Source organism: Natator depressus, chromosome 2, assembly GCF_965152275.1.
Source record: "Natator depressus isolate rNatDep1 chromosome 2, rNatDep2.hap1, whole genome shotgun sequence".
NCBI classification, from domain to species: Eukaryota; Metazoa; Chordata; order Testudines; family Cheloniidae; genus Natator; species Natator depressus.
Genome location: NC_134235.1, coordinates 88750591 through 88769070, shown reverse-complemented (window position 1 = coordinate 88769070; position 18480 = coordinate 88750591). Strand labels below are relative to the sequence as shown.

Here is an 18480-nt window from a genome sequence, read left to right as displayed (position 1 = left end):
GGGTCGCGGGCATCAACAATTTTCTTCAACTGGGTCCGCAGAGAAAAAAAAAGTTTGAAAAGCACTGGCGTCGATGGCTCGCCAGCCTGAGTCCCTGTGGGGCCCGCGAGAGGAACGAGCCCCGCCCCTTTGCCTCCGTCTCCAGGCAACCCCGGAGGGGGCCTGAAGTAGCATAGTCGTGGGTTAATTGCATCACGCACAGCCTGAGGTCGCGTCCATCCAAGTACTTAGGTGTCCGTAACCTGCCTGTCTCGAGCTGGGAAAGGCGGCCGTGAGAGTGGCATCGCCTCCGCCTCTTAAGACTTAATCAGTATTGAAACACTGGCGCCCCCGGTCCCTGCGCGCCCCGGGTGCTGCACACACGGAGGGAAAACGGGCAGGCAGCGAGCAGGGCACGCGGCCAGAGGGCCGTTGGAAAGAGAGGACGCGTGTCGCGGGGGGGGGGAGAGATTCCTTTAGTCCCCGCCCCTTGGGCATGCGCAGCGGGTGGCCTCGCCTCCAGGGCCCATGGAGCTGCCCGCCGTCCATAAGTGCCTGCAAGTGAGCGAGCCGCGCAGGCCTGAGAGAGGGGCGCGGAGGCACCGCGGGGGCGGGCGGTTCCCGGATCCAGCGGGGGGCGGGGCTCTCGCTCTTGGGACAGGTGGAGCTGGCGGAGGCCCTGCCCCTCAGTGGCCACTGCAGAGGCCCCGCTGCCCGAGCCACCAGCCCCGCGTCCGTGGGGTGGGAAATGGCCTCACGTGCCGAAGAGAGACGAGGAAGGGCGGGGGCGGGGGGTTCGGTGTCCGTTCCGTTTGCTCCCTTCCCGCGCTGGGCAGCGCTCTGTGGACTGGCACTTTCCCTGTCCGCCTCCCACCCGCCCTGGGGCTCAGCTACTTCGCAACCCCCATCGGGGACTTCCGCGCCGCGCCGGGGGTGAAAAGCACTGTTCAGATGGGGGCGGGGGGATGTGATTGTAAACCACAAACACTGGCGGGGGGGCTTAGAGGCAGGGGTATTACTTCTCATACTAGTTTTATCTGCCCCTTCCCTCAGTTAACCAGATTGCAAATTGGTAGTGTTATTCTTTACAGTTGTTGTACAGTATGTACGACTGTTAGCTGCATTTCCCACAACATGAAAAATCTAGGTATCTGCTTAAAGACCAAGTCCATCCAGTCATTTTACTCACATAAACCCTGATTCATCAAGGTACTGAAACACATGCCTAACTTGGTCTTAGAGTTCAGTGAGATTATTTCCAGACTAAAGTTAGAATGGTAAATTTTTGCAAAATCAGGCTCTTAATTCCAATCATGCAATTGGCTCCATGGGGTCAGCTTCTATGGATATGAATAGGACCAGGCCCTTAGTTTGTAACTACCTTTAGGATAAAAGGAGATGAACACATTAATTGCTCACTGTGACCACTTGGTATTTAAATGGTTAAGCTATTTATGTTGTTTTCATTGTGTTTATTTAGCTCTTGAATGTTTCCAACATCTTCAGTTGCTCTCTTGCTGATTTAAAAGATGACGTGTATGCTGAGGTTATTTATAATATCTGAACATAAACTTCTTAAGGTCTAGTTACCATTTGGATTTACAATATCCTAATTCATGTAAAAAACCACCTGCATTTGAAGTGTACTTTTTTATTTTTAAAACTTATAATAAACTAATGATCCTGATCCTGCAAGCACTTATGGCATCCTTAACTTTACTTGCTTGAGTAATCCAATTGACTTCAGTGGAACTACTTATGGGTAAAGATAATCAAAAGCATAAGTGTTTACAGAAACAAGCCTAATCATATTAGAATAGTCGGCTGGGGAACAGTACTGCAGAAAAGGATCTTGGGGTTACAGTGGATCACAAATGGAAAATGAGTCAACAGTGTGATGCTGTTGCAAAAAATGGCAAATGTCATTCCGGGACATACTAACAGGAGTGCCATGTATAAGTCATAGCAGGTAATTCTTCTTCTCTGTAACAGGACTGCCATGTGTAAGATGGCAGGTAATTGTTCTGCTCTGCTTGACATTGATAAGGCCTTAGCTAGAGTACTATGTCCATATTGGGATACCACATTTTAAAAAAGGTGTGAACAAATTGGAGAGTGTCCAGAGGGGAGCAAAAAAATAAGAGGCTTAGAAAATATGAGAGTGAAAGAACTGGGCATGTTTGTTTTAGAGAAGAGAAGACTGAGGGCATGGACACGAGAGTCTTCAAATGTGTAAAACCAGGGGTTCTCAAACTGGGGGTTGGGACCCCTCAGGGGAGCGCGAGCTGTCAGCTTCCACCCCGAACCCTGCTTTGCATCCAGCATTTATAACTGTGTTAAATATTTTAAAAGTGTTTTTTAATTTATAAGGGGGGGGGGCGCACTCAGAGGATTGCTATTTGAAAGGGGTCACCAGTACAAAAGTTTGAGAATCACTGTGTAAAAAAAAAAATAAAGAGGATGGTGATCAATTGGTCTCCACGTCCACTGAGTGTAGGAAAAGAAGCAATAATTTTAGTTTGTAGCAAGGGAGATTTGGGTTAGATATTAGAAAGTTTTTTTTAACTATAAAGATAGTTAAGTAGTGGAATAAGCTACTTAAAGAGGTGAAAATAATATAAATATATAAAGTGCATTTCATCCAAAGCTGTTTATATACTAAGAGCTTCAATGGGACTAATCATGTATAAAGATAAACACAAGTATGTCTGCAGATTTGGGGCCTGTGTTTTGAAGTACAGGTGAGTCGCATCATATGCGCATTTAACTTATGCAAATTCAACTATATGTGCTCCGCAAAAAACCCCCAAAAAACAAGATACCTGTAAATAGTGCGGGCGATTCCACCCACAATTCCACACGATGAGCATATGCCCCGGAGTGAGCGTGAGATGGGAGACGTGAATCTGCTGTTCCCTCAGTCGGTCTCAGTTCCCGCATGCCTCTCATAGTGTGAACATATTGCTGTGCGGAGCGTGATTCTAGTGTTTAAAGATACTGTACGTATTTTTCGTACAACGTGGCCCCTAAACGCAAGCCAACTACTTCATCTGGTGCTCAACTGAAGAAACCGCGATCTGTTCCAATGCTGGAGGAAAAACTGGCTGTGTTGGACTTATTGAGAGACGGTATGTCGGTTTCCAACATGGCGCATAAATATGACTGCAACAAATCTAGCATCCGTGCCAGCAAGATGAGAGAGAGAGAATTCGTCAAGCTGTGGCATCTAGTGCTCCAGTAACTGCTAAGGTGATGAGCTAGGTGCGTGATAAGACTTTAGTGAAGACTGAAAAGGCATTAAATTTATGGCTGGAAGACATGAACTGTAAACATGTGCCTATTTATGGCTCTTAGCCTCTGTGCGCTATTCAAACCTCCTGCCGAAGAGGGACAGCCTTCTGATGAGAAGGAATTCAAAGCCAGCCAAGGTTGGCTTAACAGTTTTAGTAACCGCTTCAACCTCAAAAACGTGCAGACTACTGGTGAAGCTGCATCTGCCAATGAAAAGGCAGCAAGGGCCTACCCCGAAAAATTAAAGAAAATCATAGAAGAAAAGGGCTGTCTTCCGGAACAAGTTTTTAACGCTGACGAGACTGGGCTCTTCTGGAAAAAAATGCCCACTTCAAAATCAGAAGTGGATAGTCCAGCGCAGCAGTTCCCAAACTTCATTGCATCATGAGCCCCCTTCTGACAACAAAAATTACTACATGACCCCAGGAGGGGGACCGAAGCTTGAGCCCATCCCAGTCCTGCCGCTCAGGCTGTGAGGATCCCCAAAGCTGAAGCCCAAGGGCTTTGGCCCTGGGCAGTGGGACTCAGGCTTTGGCTTCGGCCCTAACAAATTTAACACCAGCCGTTGGGGTCCCGACCCACAGTTTGAGAACCTCTGGCAACAGTATACATACCTTCTCCCTCCTCTCTGTGTATAGAAACATATATTTTACACTTGATGCACTGACAAAATAGAAGCATTTGGTACTGATTCACTAAACTGTATAGAGGATATTATCTCTCTTGTGCATATCCTAAAGAAGGTGTGTTCGGGTACATTCTCCATAAAAAAAAAATTAAGCCAATGGCTTTCTGAAGTATCTTTTTTTATGCATCTGAGTGACCCAGGGTAAACATACTGTGGTTTATAAAAATGAATGTTAGTCAGAAATGTTAGGAATCCATATTAATATAGCATTTGAAAATTTCATTTGGTAAAATGTTTTTCTCTTACTTTCCAGCTCAGTGATGAAAACGAACAGCTACTTAAGAAGTTGAAAAGGCTGCGTAGAAAAAATCAACAGCTAGAAAATGATTTGGCTCAGATCCAGGAAAAACTGCATCTGGAGCAGTTAATGCACGACTGTGTCACAAGCAGAGAGTAAGAATTATTATTTCCCTGGATTAAAGTCTTGATTTGAGACACCTGTATGCAGAGGTGACATTGCCATGCAGAACTTGGGTACTTGTCCCCTGATGGCATCTTTTTAGATCAGAGGTTCTCAACCTACCCACCCCGCCCGCTATAAAAACTCCACGGACCAGCTGTGTTTTTGCATATAAAAGCCAGGGCCAGCTTTAGGGGGTAGCAAGCGGAGCAATTGCCCCCTGGGCCCCATGCTACAGGGGGCCCTGCAAAGCTAAGTTGCTCAGGATTCAGCTTTAGCCCTGGGTGGCTGGACTTGGAGCCCCAGGCTTCAGCATCATGTGGTGGGGCTTTGGCTTTCTGCCCTGGGCCCCAGCACATCTAATGCAGGCCCTGCTTGGCAGACCCCCTGAAACCTGCTTGCAGCCCCCAAGGGGGCCCCAGACCCCTGGTTGAGTACCGCTGTTTTAGATGAGCCATTAAACATAATTTGTTCCGCTTATCTTTGTTGGCTGTCCGTGCAAGGAAAAAAGGAGATGATAAAAGTCTTGGGGCACTGCTCAAAAAAGAGTAGAGGGCAATCCTGGTGCTCTGGACAAAATTCACACTGTCAGTGCAACAGCAAGTTGTAATATCTGTCTGTATGTGGCTGCTGCATTTGCTTACTCAGTGTGCAACCAGTATCCAACTTAGTGTAAAGTGCTCTAGGATATTTTGATGGTAAATAAACCATCAGTGAGTGTAATGTGCAATACTTTAAGTATTAGTGTTATTTAAAACATCTGGAAGTGAAGATTTGATTTTTTTTTTTTTTAAGTTTTGGTGCTTTGAAAAGTAGCTAGATAGCATTCCATGTATCTCTGCGTGCAGTATTTTCAGTAGGACTTTCCATACAGAGTGAAAAACATGAGAAGTGTAAACTTGTATTTTGAGGTCAAAAGAAAAAATGTCTTCATTTATCCTTTCTACTTTAAAATGTCCCATCACAGTTCTGAAATCTGTTTGCATTGTTGAGTGGGAGAGAGACCATCCTTAAGCTGTTGCATTTATGTCAATTAAGTGTTCAGGTTCAAACAGAATCCCACTTATGGCACAAGGGAGCTGGCAGTCACAACAAGGAAATGAAAGTAACAAGCGAAAGTGCCAGGTAAGTTCTTCTGGGGACTTGCTTATTTGCAAGGTTAACGAAGCATGTCTTCTCTCACTGGAACTAGCATACTTTAAGAGTCTTATATGGTGATTCACTTCTCTTGGGTAGAATATGGAGTATGTTATTCATGAGAAATGTCATATGGGTATGTGAGATGTTGCTTGGAAGTAACTTTCAGTGTGTTTGAGGGCATTCAGATTTCCACATTATGCTATAGAAATGAAAATTCATTTTAAGTGTTGAGAAAGGAAATGCTTTGACAATGCTTCAGACAATGAAAGTAGAGAAAAATATTTAAGGATTGAGTAGAAATTTTCTCCACAACTCACTCTCTGAGGGAAAATAGAAGGAAGTGTGGATACTTAGGGAAAAATGGAAAGAAGTTGGGAAGCTTGTGGAAAGGAGAAAGATAAATTACATAATTTGAGGTTAGGAATCTAGAAGTATTAAATGTAAGTCATTTGTTGGACAGTGCACTGTCCAATGTAAAACCACAGCAGTTAAATCATCTGATTGCTCTCGTCTGTTACTGTTTGAACAAGAAGTAATTTCTTTTACATTGGGGTTTGTGAATTATTGCTGAATGTAAACTCTCATAACTGGCTTGTGATGTGAAGGGTACAGTTTTAGTTCAGTTCTCAGAAGCAGCATTAAGGCTGTCATCATGCAATTTGTAATGCATACAGGGTCTGCTTAAGTTCATTGGGACTCCATATAGGTGTAGCAGTCCATTCATGCTCCTATCAGTTGCAGGATTGGAGTCTTACATTTTATTTGTCAAGGTTTTGGATCAAATTAAAGATTTGAATACATATTTTGTAGGACAATAGTTATTGGGAAGTCACCAAGAATTTGCCTAAGTGGTAGGAATTCTCCTATCTTTGCTAATATCAAATGTTCATAATTAAAAATCCCTTTCACTGAAGTCTGAATTATATACAGTAGTTCCATTGACAAGAAGGAGGGAGACAGAGCCAATATCTTGATAAATGGTTTGCTTTCTCAGCACTTAAAATGAATCTGATTTTTACTGTGTTTTTAGCCCATCACTATTTTCTCTATAATAGTTAATGAGTATCCTTATTCAGGAGATAGTTGTAATGCAGGTGTGGTAATGTTTGTCCTCCTGTCATTTTATTGCACTGTTAAAACTTGTTAGGTGAAATAGGATACAACACATTTATGCAGTTATATTTGACTTTATCGGCGAAATGTAAAAAAAATAAAATCTTGTACGTCCTGAATATTTCTCACTCTCCCTTTTCTAACTCTAGTTGTGAGGTGTTTCTGTGAAGGTTAATAAAATAAGTTTAAAATGCCAGTCATTCAGTATAAGCACCCTGTGTTTCATGAGACTGAGAAATAAATTTATCCATAACAAACCTTCAAAGAGTTTGTGTGTACAGCTTTATAGAAAACTGAGGTTTTATCATAGTGTCTGTTTCAGAAAGCACAGGGTTCTTCATATAGCCAGTTGCATTTTGTTCTCAGTAAGAGCCCAATCCAATACCCATTGAAGTCAGTGACCTTTGAGTCAGGCTTGAATAGTCCAATCGTTAATCCATGAAGTCATTGGGTCTACTCATATGAGTAAGCATTGCAGGTATGAACCATACATTACTGTTCTTTGTTGATGTCTAGCATGCACCTTTTTTTGTGAATCTATTTTGGATTTATTTCATAAGAATGTTGTTATTTGAATGGACATATTTCTTATACAAATAACTTGGGTTATTGCCTAAGATTATGCTCTGTTTCTAGTAGTTAATGAACATATTCATGGTGTAATAGGAGAAACATCCATGCATATTCGCTAGTTCAGTGGTTTTCAAACTTTTTTTCTGGGGACCCAGTTGAAGAAAATTGTTGATGCCTGTGACCCAACAGAGCTGGGAATGAGGGGTTTAGAGTGTGGGAGGGGCTCAGGGCTGGGCAGAGGGTTGGGGTGCGGGGCTGAGGGCTGCGGGGTGGGTTCAGGAATGAGGGGTTCAGGGTGTGGGAGGGGGCTGGGGCAGGGGGTTGGGGTGTGGGAGGGGATTCTGGGTTTGGGGGGGACTCAGGGCTGGGGAAGGAGGGTGGGGTTCAGGAGGGGGTCTGGGCTGGGGATGAGGAGTTTGGGGTGCAGGAAGGGGTTCCCTGGAAGCGGCCAGCAGCAGGTCTGGCTCCTAGGCGGAGGTGCGCAAGCAGCTCCACGCGACTCTCGCCCGCAGGCACCAGGGAGTGTGGCTGGCAACGGGAGTGTGGAGCTGGTGCTTTGGCGGTGGCAGCGCACGGAGCCCTGTGGCCTCCCTGCCTAGAAGCCGGACTGCTGCTGGCCACTTCCGGGGCACAGTGCAGTGTCGGGAAAGGTAGGCACTAGCCTGCCTTAGCTGAGCAGCACTGCTAATGGGACTTTTAACTTCCCAGTTGGCGGTGCTGAGCAGAGCAAGTCGACCCAGCGCCTCACATGCCACAACCCAGTACTGGGTCGCAACCCACAGATTGAAAAAGACTGCACTAGTTAATCTATGGACCTGATTTATGTAGACTCAGAGATATGAAATATAACTACAATCCAAAGGGTTTCCGTATAACTAACACATTACCAAATGTGAGCCTTTCTTTCTTTCTTTCTTTCTTTCTTTCTTTCTTTCTTTCTTTCTTTCTTTCTTTCTTTCTTTCTTTCTTTCTTTCTTTCTTTCTTTCTTTCTTTTAAAGGATTCTAGTATGAAGGAATAAAATGGTAGTTTGCATGCTATAATCATCAGTTCACACACTTTTTTCTGTTATCAGAATACTTCAGATGTATAATAACCTGCAGAAACGTTATGACAGAGAAATCAAAACAAACCAGGAACAAAGTGAAACAATTAAAAATCTCACTGTAAGTAGTGACTGTTCAGTTTATTTCAAATAATTTAATGTGACATTTAAGGGTAAGTTTTGAGCTTTCCTAATATTTGTATAAATGGTCATGAATATTTCTCTTTTCATTTTTTTTTTCTTTTTCATTTTCTCTCTTTTCCTTGAGTTCACAGGTGAATGGTCTTTGACTTTGAGAGTAAATTTTGTCACTGATCTTTGGTCCATGACTTCAATGTTGATTGCCGTTAGGCTATTTTTGTAGATATTTGTAAGAACTGGCTCAATCTGACTGGAGTTAGTGTTCATTATATTGGGATAAACACCATTTTTGCTATTGCTAGAAAACAGAGTTGCATAATTGTTACACAGTTTAAAAACTTCATAATAATATTTCATAGTGAAACAACAAAAGAGATTTTAAAAATCCAGTTACGTAAAAATACAACAATTTTCCTTATCTAGTTGCTATTTTAGTATTTACTTTTAAAAAATGTGGGACATGCTGTATCTGGCAGTATTATGTAATGTTGCAGACTAACATTTCCCATACATTTAAGTGCCTCTTCAGATTTATGCAGTGTGATTAATCATTTTTCAAAATAGAGTGTCATGGTTGTTGTGTGGCTGATATCAGTAGGTTCAGATCAGGACCAGTGTAAAATGTTCCAATTTTTTTGTGGGAGAAGGGTTGGTATTTCTTATTTGTGTATATATATTTATAACAGATTTTTGAAAAAAATTGGTGTTTGCAGGATTTGCTCTTATCCTTCATGCTTTTGCTGGTAAGTTCTGTTCTAAATTAGATATTGAGAGCTTTGAATTGGGGCTCAAGAGATACTGCATTTCTAATCACATAAAGCTGAGATTGATTTTTTTTTTGTACACTTCTGCTTTACATTTTCTAATTTTTTTGAACATAGATTAAAATTCATGAGCTAGAGCATCAACTTCAAGGACAAAAGCAAAGAATTGAGCAGCTGGAATGTAAAAAGGTCTCCCAGAAGGACAACACTGTTTCTGGAGTAAGGACTCCAACAGCAGAGAGAGAAGTAACATTATCTCACAGATGCATATGTAAGAAGAAGGGAGCCTGTTCTTGCAAATATTTAGGTAATAGATATGTGTGGCAGTTTACAAAACAAACATTGACTCCCTGCTCTGGTGCTTTTATACATGTCGTGTCTCATCAAAGAGGATGCATTTCATCCTAACGCATAGGGCTCACTCAAGGCCATGTGCTTCACTTAGCCCTTATTGTAGTATCTGAAGTGCTATTAATCTTTGGAAAGTTGCTGTCCGAAAATGGCCCCATCTGATCAATAGATCTACATTTGTGTGGATTTAGTCTCATATTTTTGTATTTTAGTGATAAAAAGCGTTTGCTGCTTTTTACTTTTGCTTAGACCTATAAAGCCAATTTAGCCTTGGGAAAGGAGCTGTAGTCTATATCTTGTCTATCAACATTATTTGCTATGTTATAGTCAGCTGTACCTGTACGAACCCGTTTGAGGCAGTCTTGTTGCACAGGTATTCGGCATCATACTTCAGACTTCAGAATCTTAATTTTTGGTGATGTTGTATGAGGGAGAACCTAGCCAGATCTAACCCTCCATCTCCCCTCCTCACCCCCCCCCCTTTTTTTTTTACTGTAAACTTGGCACCTTTGTTATGGAAGCTAAGAGACAAACCTAGACTCTGCACAGTATAATTTTCATAGGGTCACTTTTCTAGAATAGAGCAGAGTGGAACAGGATTGTATCTAGCTAATGGAGGAAACCCGCAGGGGAATATTTTATATATAGAATGCCCAAACTACTGTGACATCAAGGTTTTTATTCAAAGCCAAGAACTCACTGCAATTCTAAAGAAAATTCTTATCAGTAATAGATGGCATGATGTCATAGCTCAGAAGATCACATCTGACCATCCAAGTCAAGGAGAGAGGAGAGGAGTCAAATCGTGTGAGAGTAGAGTTTCTGATTGTTGGATAGAATGCTAGCAAAGCAAAAATCTCAGAATAGGCTTTTATAAAAATTGACATAAAAACTATCCCACTGGCAGATCCTGTGATCTCGTAGTTGTTGGAAATGCGTAGGATCAAATTTTTAAAGGAGAATTTCCCACCCCCCCTAAAATGTGAGCTGTAATTTGCATAACAATAACACCAAACTCTGGATATAGTATAATATGATTGATAGACATGTGAGAAGTTAATTGTAATGATTAAAATATGAATTTTTAATTTGAATGTAGCGCTATTGCTGCTTGAGATTCAAAAGCTGAAGAAAAAAAATGAGAAGCTGTCTAGAGAAAGGAGAATGCAAAGAAATGAATTACCTGGATTAGACAAGGTAACTTGTTTTTAGGGTAAATTTCATAATGGACAAATTTATAAAACTAACTTCCTAGTGTGTATTATCCATAGATGAAGTGCTTGCTGTTGTACATATTGACTCAAATATGTGTTTGCTTTAAAAAAGGAATACAGATTAACAGTTCTTTGGTTTAATTTCCTCCGTACACACTTGTTCAGGAAGAGGAGTAATTGGAATTCAGCTGAACTTTTGCTTTTAACTGCTTGATTCTCTTGTGAACACGCTTTTATCTTGGGCCACTACTGTCTCTAGTCTTCCACCTTGAGGTTATTTGCTCCATGTTACAGAGACACTGACTGAAGTGTAAATCGATTGACTTAGTTCTGCCCAACAGATAGATAATTGCATTGAGAACAAAAACAAATTTCCCAAACTAAGTATCCACTGCTGCTCTGTAATATTTGTGAGCGGAGGATTATTCTTCCATAGAGTTAGTTACTCCTAGGGCAAGACTTTTCACTCTTCTTTGCTGGGCTGTTAAAAGTGACATTTGGACCAGGGGAGGAGGGAGTTAGTGGGAAGTGCTGGTAATTCTTGAAATGAGATGGTAAGAGTTGGAGGTCTAATCTTACTGTTCAGCTGAGTTATTTGAATATCCAGATGAAAGTTTTCTTCATTTTTAGCAGCAAATTTCCTTTCAGCTGTTTTTAGATTTTTGTGTTTGCATAAAGCTAATTATTTCAGCTTGGTCCTTTTGATTGGAGGACAAACATTAATCCATTCACTCTTGGATCTGTAGCACATGCTGGCATCATTGACATTCAAGTGATTTGGGAACTTCAGTCCAGTTAGGTGCTTTTGAAAATTTTAAGCTTGGTGTGTAGAGAGTAATCCTAATAATTGTATAGACATGAGTGTTTGTTGAAGAATAAATTCAGATACTGACATAACTTGTCACTTGTTTTCAGTACTAATTTAGTATTTCCTCTTGAAGGAAGTATTGCCTTGTCCTGTTATTCTCATCGGCTCCAACAGGTTTTCAGCTGGGTAGTACTTACAGATCCAGCAGGAAGTGGTGGTGTTGATTTATTGTGTGTGACTGTTTTCTAAGAATTGTTACTGAATCAATATGACCCAGCCTGATGTTTTATTTAGGAGGTAGAGATGAGAGATCTATCTGAGGATCTAATTATTTGTCACTAAGGTTGTTATTACTGATATACTAGTAGCTGAAAGCCTGTGATATCACACAGGTGTGGCAGTCGGGCCACATACTCCGCAGTCTATGCAGCCTGTCTCATACAACCAACACAACTGTTGCATGCAAATTAACTATAGAGGAAGGGCGGTGATTGGTTGAGTTACCTCTGATATCACAATGGTCTAGGACTTGTGGCTTGGCATATATACATACCTGCTGTACCTACACACCACACAGATGTAATTCATAAAATCAAAGTGGCTGAGAACTTAAAAATTGAACAGTAAAACAGGGAATCTTAGTGATGATTGAATCTGGTGATATTCTGAACAAAAAGAGCTCTCAGCCATGCTTGTAGCTGTTTCTGTCTCCTCACACTGACTCAACAGACACTGTAGGCTTCCGAGTGACATACAGAGTAACAATTGTAGAATTTTATTATACAGATGACTACAAGATGTGTGTAGCAGGTTACAAAACCAACATTGACTCCCTTCTCCAAAGCACTTAGTCAAAGTAAAAACAAGAGAAGAAAACAGTAGAATCTGGAGGCATCTTTATCATGTAGTCTCTTTTGAAAGTAGTACATTCTGTGTCACCGATCGGGCTAGAATTCTGGGTGATTACATTCTGTCTACTATTGCTATACTTCCTCTGTAAGTGATTTGGATATGCTGTTCTTTTACTGTCCTAAACTCTGGAAGATTGCCTGTGCAAGTCATTACCTTGATTCCTCCATTTCTGAAATCCTTATCCATACCTTAATCTCCTCTCTCCTTGACTATTGCAGTTCCAGTCTTTACGGACTCACTCCTAACTCTCAGCTCTCCAGACTCCATGATGTGTGGAATTCTGCTGTCTGGCTTTTGCAAATACAGGGAAATGTAACTACATTTCCATTATCAGACACCTCTTTTGGCACCTGATTCACTTTGAGATGCCTTTGAAACCCCTTTGTTTTTTAAAATTGTCACTGATTTGTTCCCTGTGTCTTTGTGGACTTCGCTTTCTCTCTTGAATCCATCCTACTATCTCTGTCCACACCACTGGGTTTGTGTGACTACCTTTCCTTTCCATTTAGAACTTCCTTTTTGTCTTTCTGCAACATTGACTCTTCTCTCCTTTGCTTCTCTTAATTTCTGTTGCTGCTATCATATTTTTTATTTTACTTTTTATTATTTGTCTGTAAAATATTTTGAAACTGTTTGTATGAAAGATGCTATATATATAAAAGTTGTAAGCTGTTGTGCAGTGTTGCAGTTAGCCACCACATCTCAGTTGAGATGTGGTTGCAGCCTCAGTGGTGACCAAAGTGATTCCTATGTGTATAACTTGAAGAGTACTCTGAGGGTACATCTACATGGCCCACAGCAGCGAGTGTCAGAACCTGAGTTGATAAACTTGATGTCGCTCTACTGCACTAAAAATGGCTGTGTTGATGTTCCGGCTCAGGCTCTGAAGCCCACCTCCCTCACCAGAGCCTGAGCTGTCCCCCAAGCTGCAATGTGCAGCAGTTTTTAGCATGTTAGTGGAAGTTTGAGTCTATCGACTCGGGCTGTGAGACTCGCTGTGTCTGTACCCTGAGAAGTAGGCTGAAGCAGGGGAAAATTTTGAGGTATGACTATAACCTTCCAATGTCTAATGGGAAATGTAACTTTAGAAAAAAATAGATGAATACTGAATTTTCTTTTTTAGGAATTTTTCGACGAGATAGAAGATTTAAAGTATGCTCTACAAGAATCAATAAAACTGAATAATCAGTATGAAAAGTGCTTGAAACACATAAGTTCAACATATGGACTTGCTTTTGCCACACCTTTTGTAACTAGTAATAGAAATTAAACATTCCATTTAGATTTTTCATGTTGAATTCTCTCCCCAAAATACAGATCAACCTGGTTACCAGGTTAGCACTTCATTTTCCACAATAAAATCATGACTTTCTTGACTCTAACATGCAATTTTACAGTGTTATGTATCTTTTACTTGACCGTGTGCCTTTGTTATATAGTTTTTGAATAAACTGTCCTTTTATAATTTTGCTTTAGAAATTCAGTGGTTCTGCTTCATTTGTTTAAAATGGATGTTGCAGGAATAAATAATGTGCATTTTTTTATAATCTTTGTATTTAAATTTGACTAATTGTCCAGCTTTGGCATTTTATTATGATAGGCTTCATGGGCTTAGTCTTCAATTGTGGTAGAAGAAAGATCAATGCAGCTGAGGAGGGGCATTGCGAAGGTGGTTTTAAGGTGCTGTGCAGTCAGATCATTTGGGTGCAGGGGAGCAGGAAACAACCTGCCCCCCCTCCCCACTCTCCAGGGTGGGAATTGCTACAGTAGTTCTTTGCTACTTGAGCTTCATTCCAAGCAGGCAAAATCTCTGGAGGATTAGTGGCCTGGCTTTAGGGTTGCTTTGTGCTAGCAGTTTGATATAAAGTTGCCCTAACACAGCCTAGGATCTGGCCTATTATTTGTAAATTCATTGAGGACCCAGTAACCACAAATTCCTAGTTTGAAATGGTCCAATGAAAATTTTACCCAGATGTTCCTAACTACTGTCTTATTCTATGTGTTTGTTTACTCTTTGCATGGCATTTTTTTCCTTATTAAATAAAACATCAACTTTCTGTTCATCAACTGGCTGGTTTCTCAAGAGTGTTGTACAGAGAGACTCTTGGACAGATTTGAGGGAGGAGAAGGTAGTGGCTTTACATATCAGTTTTGGGAAGGTTCTCCTCCATATAAAGGGCAGCATGGAAGAAGGTGTAGAGATGTTATAGTAAAATTCTTTATTTTTCCCAATTTTTAGGGTATCCCATATGAATCTTTTACCATTGTAAAAATATACAGCGAGGAGGAATAAACATGGTCATCTGCGATTTGCAAAGTCTGCTGAATAATGCAGAAATCTTCATTATAATACATTGGCTCTGCCTGAGCTATTTAAAAAGAGTCAAGAAGGCGAAAACCTTGCTGTCCCTTTTATCATGCTATGTTAAAACTTTCAAAACAACTATTGTGTCATCCCAGTCTCCGCTCTTTTAGAATGAGAATAAGTGGAAGTCCTTTAACCTTTCCTTAATTAGATTCTTCATCAAAAGTCTAGTTCTAAACAACACAATCATCTGCGTTGGGATATCTAGTGGCAATATGGTTGTCCTTTAATATGGTTAAATCATAATTCCATTTGGCAGTGTGATGAGTCTAACTGTGTGTTAACTGTGACCTTCAAATCGTTCCAATGCTACCTGTCAGAAAACAGCTCTCCTGTAACCAGGTCTGCAGACATGGTGTGGATTTACTGTGGATCAATATACTGCACCCAGTCTTCCTCGAAATAGCTTTTACAGTCGGAAAAAAGAGCAGCTACAGCTGTGAACCAGCATTTCAGCAGTGGTTGAAAACAGCCAACCAGAATTCAGCTGCAGCTGGCCAATGACGGAACCTCTGGGTTGAAAAGTAAAACAGCCAATCCGGATCAGGGTTGCATTTGGCTCGGAATAAGAGTTGTCATGCTGCCTTCCTGGCTGTTAGTGCCAATTGTGCTCGGCTGGTCTCGCGATGCCCTTTCAGTAGAAGCAAACCGTAACCCAGAAATGTGTGCGCGGATGAGACACCTGCGGCGGCGCTCAAATCTCCAGCACAGCCCCTAGAATAGCAAGAGCCAGGAGCAGAAACGCTGGCTCACGTGCAGAGAGGATCCCCCACCCGTCTTTTGGGGGTATCGTTTTCTGCCATTGCTGGTGTCCTTTAAATGGCAGCTTTCCACCGTGAAGAGAATTTTCGTGCACCTCGCTTTTGGGTGTATTTTCCTGGATTATCGTTTGGCGGAGGACTCGGCTCTTTCATCCCCTCCCCCCTGTAGCTCTTTGCGTGCAGATGCACTAGCGAAAGTTGATGTGTAAAAATCTCTTAATGAAGAGAGGCTCCCGGAGAGCGGTTGAACAATGGTTATGAAACTGTAGGTTTTATTTGCCCTTTTTCTGGTAAGCATGGCGTGGATTTGTGAATGCGAAGGGTTTTGAGGTTTTTTTGCCTTCCATCTTTTCCGTGCCTTAGTGCAACTCAAGTAATTTACGAACATTTTCTATTAAATTATATAATACTTTGGCAGCCCTTTGGTAGTTTGTGGTTCCTCTGTAACAATCTGTACAGTAGGAAGTAAAGCTGGAATCCTGGTATTAGAGATAAGTACGATTTGCACGGTAAGGCTTTGTGTGGTATGTGCCTGCCTAACAAACGTTTCTGTTTTACACTTGTCTGTTCAGTATGGAACATGCAGAGATCCTGTGGCTTTATAATGCTGACTTTGATTAAAATGCTAGGTAAGAATGATGTTAAAACAAAGGTAATTCAGCCTCATTTGTAGCTTCACAGCTTAATGAGTTTGGAAAGTGGCCAATGGCTTTTTTTTTTCTCTTGAAGCAGAGATTAGAGGTTTTTCTGGAATTGTAGTTTACTTTTCCAGTCATCTAAGTATACTTTATTGACCTCTTGTTCATAGATCTTTAGTTTCTGTGGTTCTGATGCGGCATGTCCTGAATAAGGCCAGCAATGATGCTTTCATCATGGAGTCCCGGTTAGAAATGTAAGCAATATGAAGAAAGACCTGACTGGCTGCAAGAAGAATGACTTTTTTGTTAACTCACTCTGTTGTGAGTTGTTTATCTACTGCTTCTATTAAGACCTCCTTATTCCCCACCTGCCCCAGTAATTTCAAATGTCTACTAAGGAAGTTGGAGTTTTCACTAAAGGAAGGGGAAGGGAAAGTAGTTGCTCAAAGCTTACTGTTTCTGCTTGTCCTGATTTTTATGCAAAGTAGCTTGCAGTATGTTTACAAAAACAAAAAATCCACCATCTTGATTCTTCTGAGGTTAGGAAGAACTTCCCCTAAAGGTCTTTTATCCACCATTGGGTGGATAAAAATGGATTCCCCTCTCCCCTCCACAAATCGGATTTTAAAAAATGTACATGTTTTTTTTCAAATCTATTTAAAATTAAATTTGAAAAAAACTATATTAAGAACTAAACTTACTGCAATCATTTAAATAAAACATTCAAGCAGTACATGTTTGCTGCTGTTTTAAAGAAACACCACTGAACTGCTGGATGTTCATTCAATTAGCTCATTTCAGTGACTAGTTCATTCAAAGTTGAAAAAGCAGAAAAGCTTATTGTGCAGAAGGATGAGATCTGTTTGTTCTAAAATTTTGAAGTAGATATCCAGAAACAATCCATTCTCTCACGCATGTTGTCTCCTTTTTAAAAAATAAATCAGTTAGCTTTAAATGCAAAACATGTTTTGATAAACTTACTCCCTCCCCCCCTTATGTATACAGCACATTTAAGGTAGCTCTATATTCAACTGATAGAAGTGTACAAAACCAGTTTTTTCAAATATTAATTGAATTCCAGTTTCCATCCAAATGGAAGTAAAAGGAAGTTCTTCACTCAGCTCGCAGTCAACCTGTGGAACTACTGCCTGAGGAGGTTGTGAAGGCTAGGACTATAACAGGGTTTAAAACAGAACTGGATACATTCATGGAGGTTAAGTCCATTAATGGCTATTAGCCAGGATGGGTAAGGAATGGTGTCCCTAGCCTCTGTTTGTCAGAGGATGGAGGTGGATGGCAGGGGAGAGATCACTTGATCATTACCTGTTAGGTTCACTTCCTCTTGGGCACCTGTCGGTAGACAGGATACTGGGCTGGATGGACCTTTGGTCTGACCCAATATGGCCATTCTTATGTTCTTATGCTGCTTGACATAAATCATGAGTAAAAAAATTAACCATAATCTAGTAAATAAGAAAAGCATCATTCATCATTTTCTAACATAAAAATGTAAACATTAAGAATCTGAATACATGTATGTTAAACTATATAATTTCTTATACTAAATCTATAAATATTTATTTACCCTTCTGGTTAAGAAGTGCCAAATTTAGTGTGAAGACTATATTTCGTAGCAAATCAACATGTTTTAATGTTGATCAGCTTTTCTTTAGGAAATCAATTAAAAAGAACAAATGCAAAACAAGATTAAAATCAAAGATTTAAATTAAAGTTTCCTGCTTCCTGATTTAAATCAGTCTATTCTAACTGTTAAGGAGATTTTTGTTCCTCCTTCTGAAATATCTGGTACTGGTCTCCATCAGACACAGGGTACCAGATTAGACAGACCATTGATTTGCTTAGTGTTGTAATTCCTGTGGTTCCTAAATTTAATTTGGGTGTAGAATGTTAGATTGCTGTGACCGTTCTTGTATCATAATTGAAGAATATGATATGACTATGTATTTTCTTCATAATATGGCTGTTGTGAGAGGTAATGACCCTATTCATAGTGTGAAGAAAGGGAGGAAAAAAAAAGTTTTAACAGAGGTGACAACAAACAGAAGAACAAAAAGGATGTTTAGCATGTACTTGGGTGTGCATGGAGCTGTCTCCCATATGAAACAGGATTGTGGAAGCTATTTTTGTGCTCCTAATCTATCCGTATGTAGCTGTATGAACAGAAAATGTGCATTTGCAGGTTATTTTATTATAGCTGTTTGAGTGTTTTCTATCATCTAATGAGTGAGCAGTTGCTGCACTTTGAGGTTTTTGCCTTTGCATTGTTTCCTGCACTTC

The 18480-nt window shown here is 40.7% G+C and overlaps 2 protein-coding genes across 9 annotated transcripts in view; both read left to right on the top strand.

Moving 5' to 3' along the window:
* The first annotated feature begins 463 nt into the window (after positions 1-463).
* LOC141982500 (uncharacterized) overlaps positions 464-18480 on the top strand; it is a 22572-nt gene continuing 4555 nt past the window's right edge. The window contains exons 1-7 of one of the 3 annotated variants that reach the window (XM_074944656.1): positions 464-540; positions 4212-4351; positions 5397-5483; positions 8259-8349; positions 9251-9440; positions 10584-10681; positions 13542-14415. In XM_074944656.1, coding sequence (XP_074800757.1) covers positions 508-540; positions 4212-4351; positions 5397-5483; positions 8259-8349; positions 9251-9440; positions 10584-10681; positions 13542-13688 — 786 coding nt within the window. In that variant the 5' untranslated portion in view covers positions 464-507 and the 3' untranslated portion in view covers positions 13689-14415. Of the gene's footprint in view, positions 541-4211; positions 4352-5325; positions 5484-8258; positions 8350-9250; positions 9441-10583; positions 10682-13541; positions 14416-18480 lie in introns of those variants that run through there. The other 2 variants (XM_074944654.1, XM_074944655.1) reach the window with 2 other exon arrangements.
* Positions 15363-18480, top strand: part of MPPE1 (metallophosphoesterase 1) — a 26780-nt gene continuing 23662 nt past the window's right edge. For 3 of the 6 annotated variants that reach the window (XM_074944662.1, XM_074944658.1, XM_074944657.1), the window contains exon 1: positions 15363-15834. The gene's annotated coding sequence lies outside the window, so the exon portion shown is untranslated. The remainder of the gene's footprint in view (positions 15835-18480) is intronic. The other 3 variants (XM_074944661.1, XM_074944660.1, XM_074944659.1) reach the window with 1 other exon arrangement.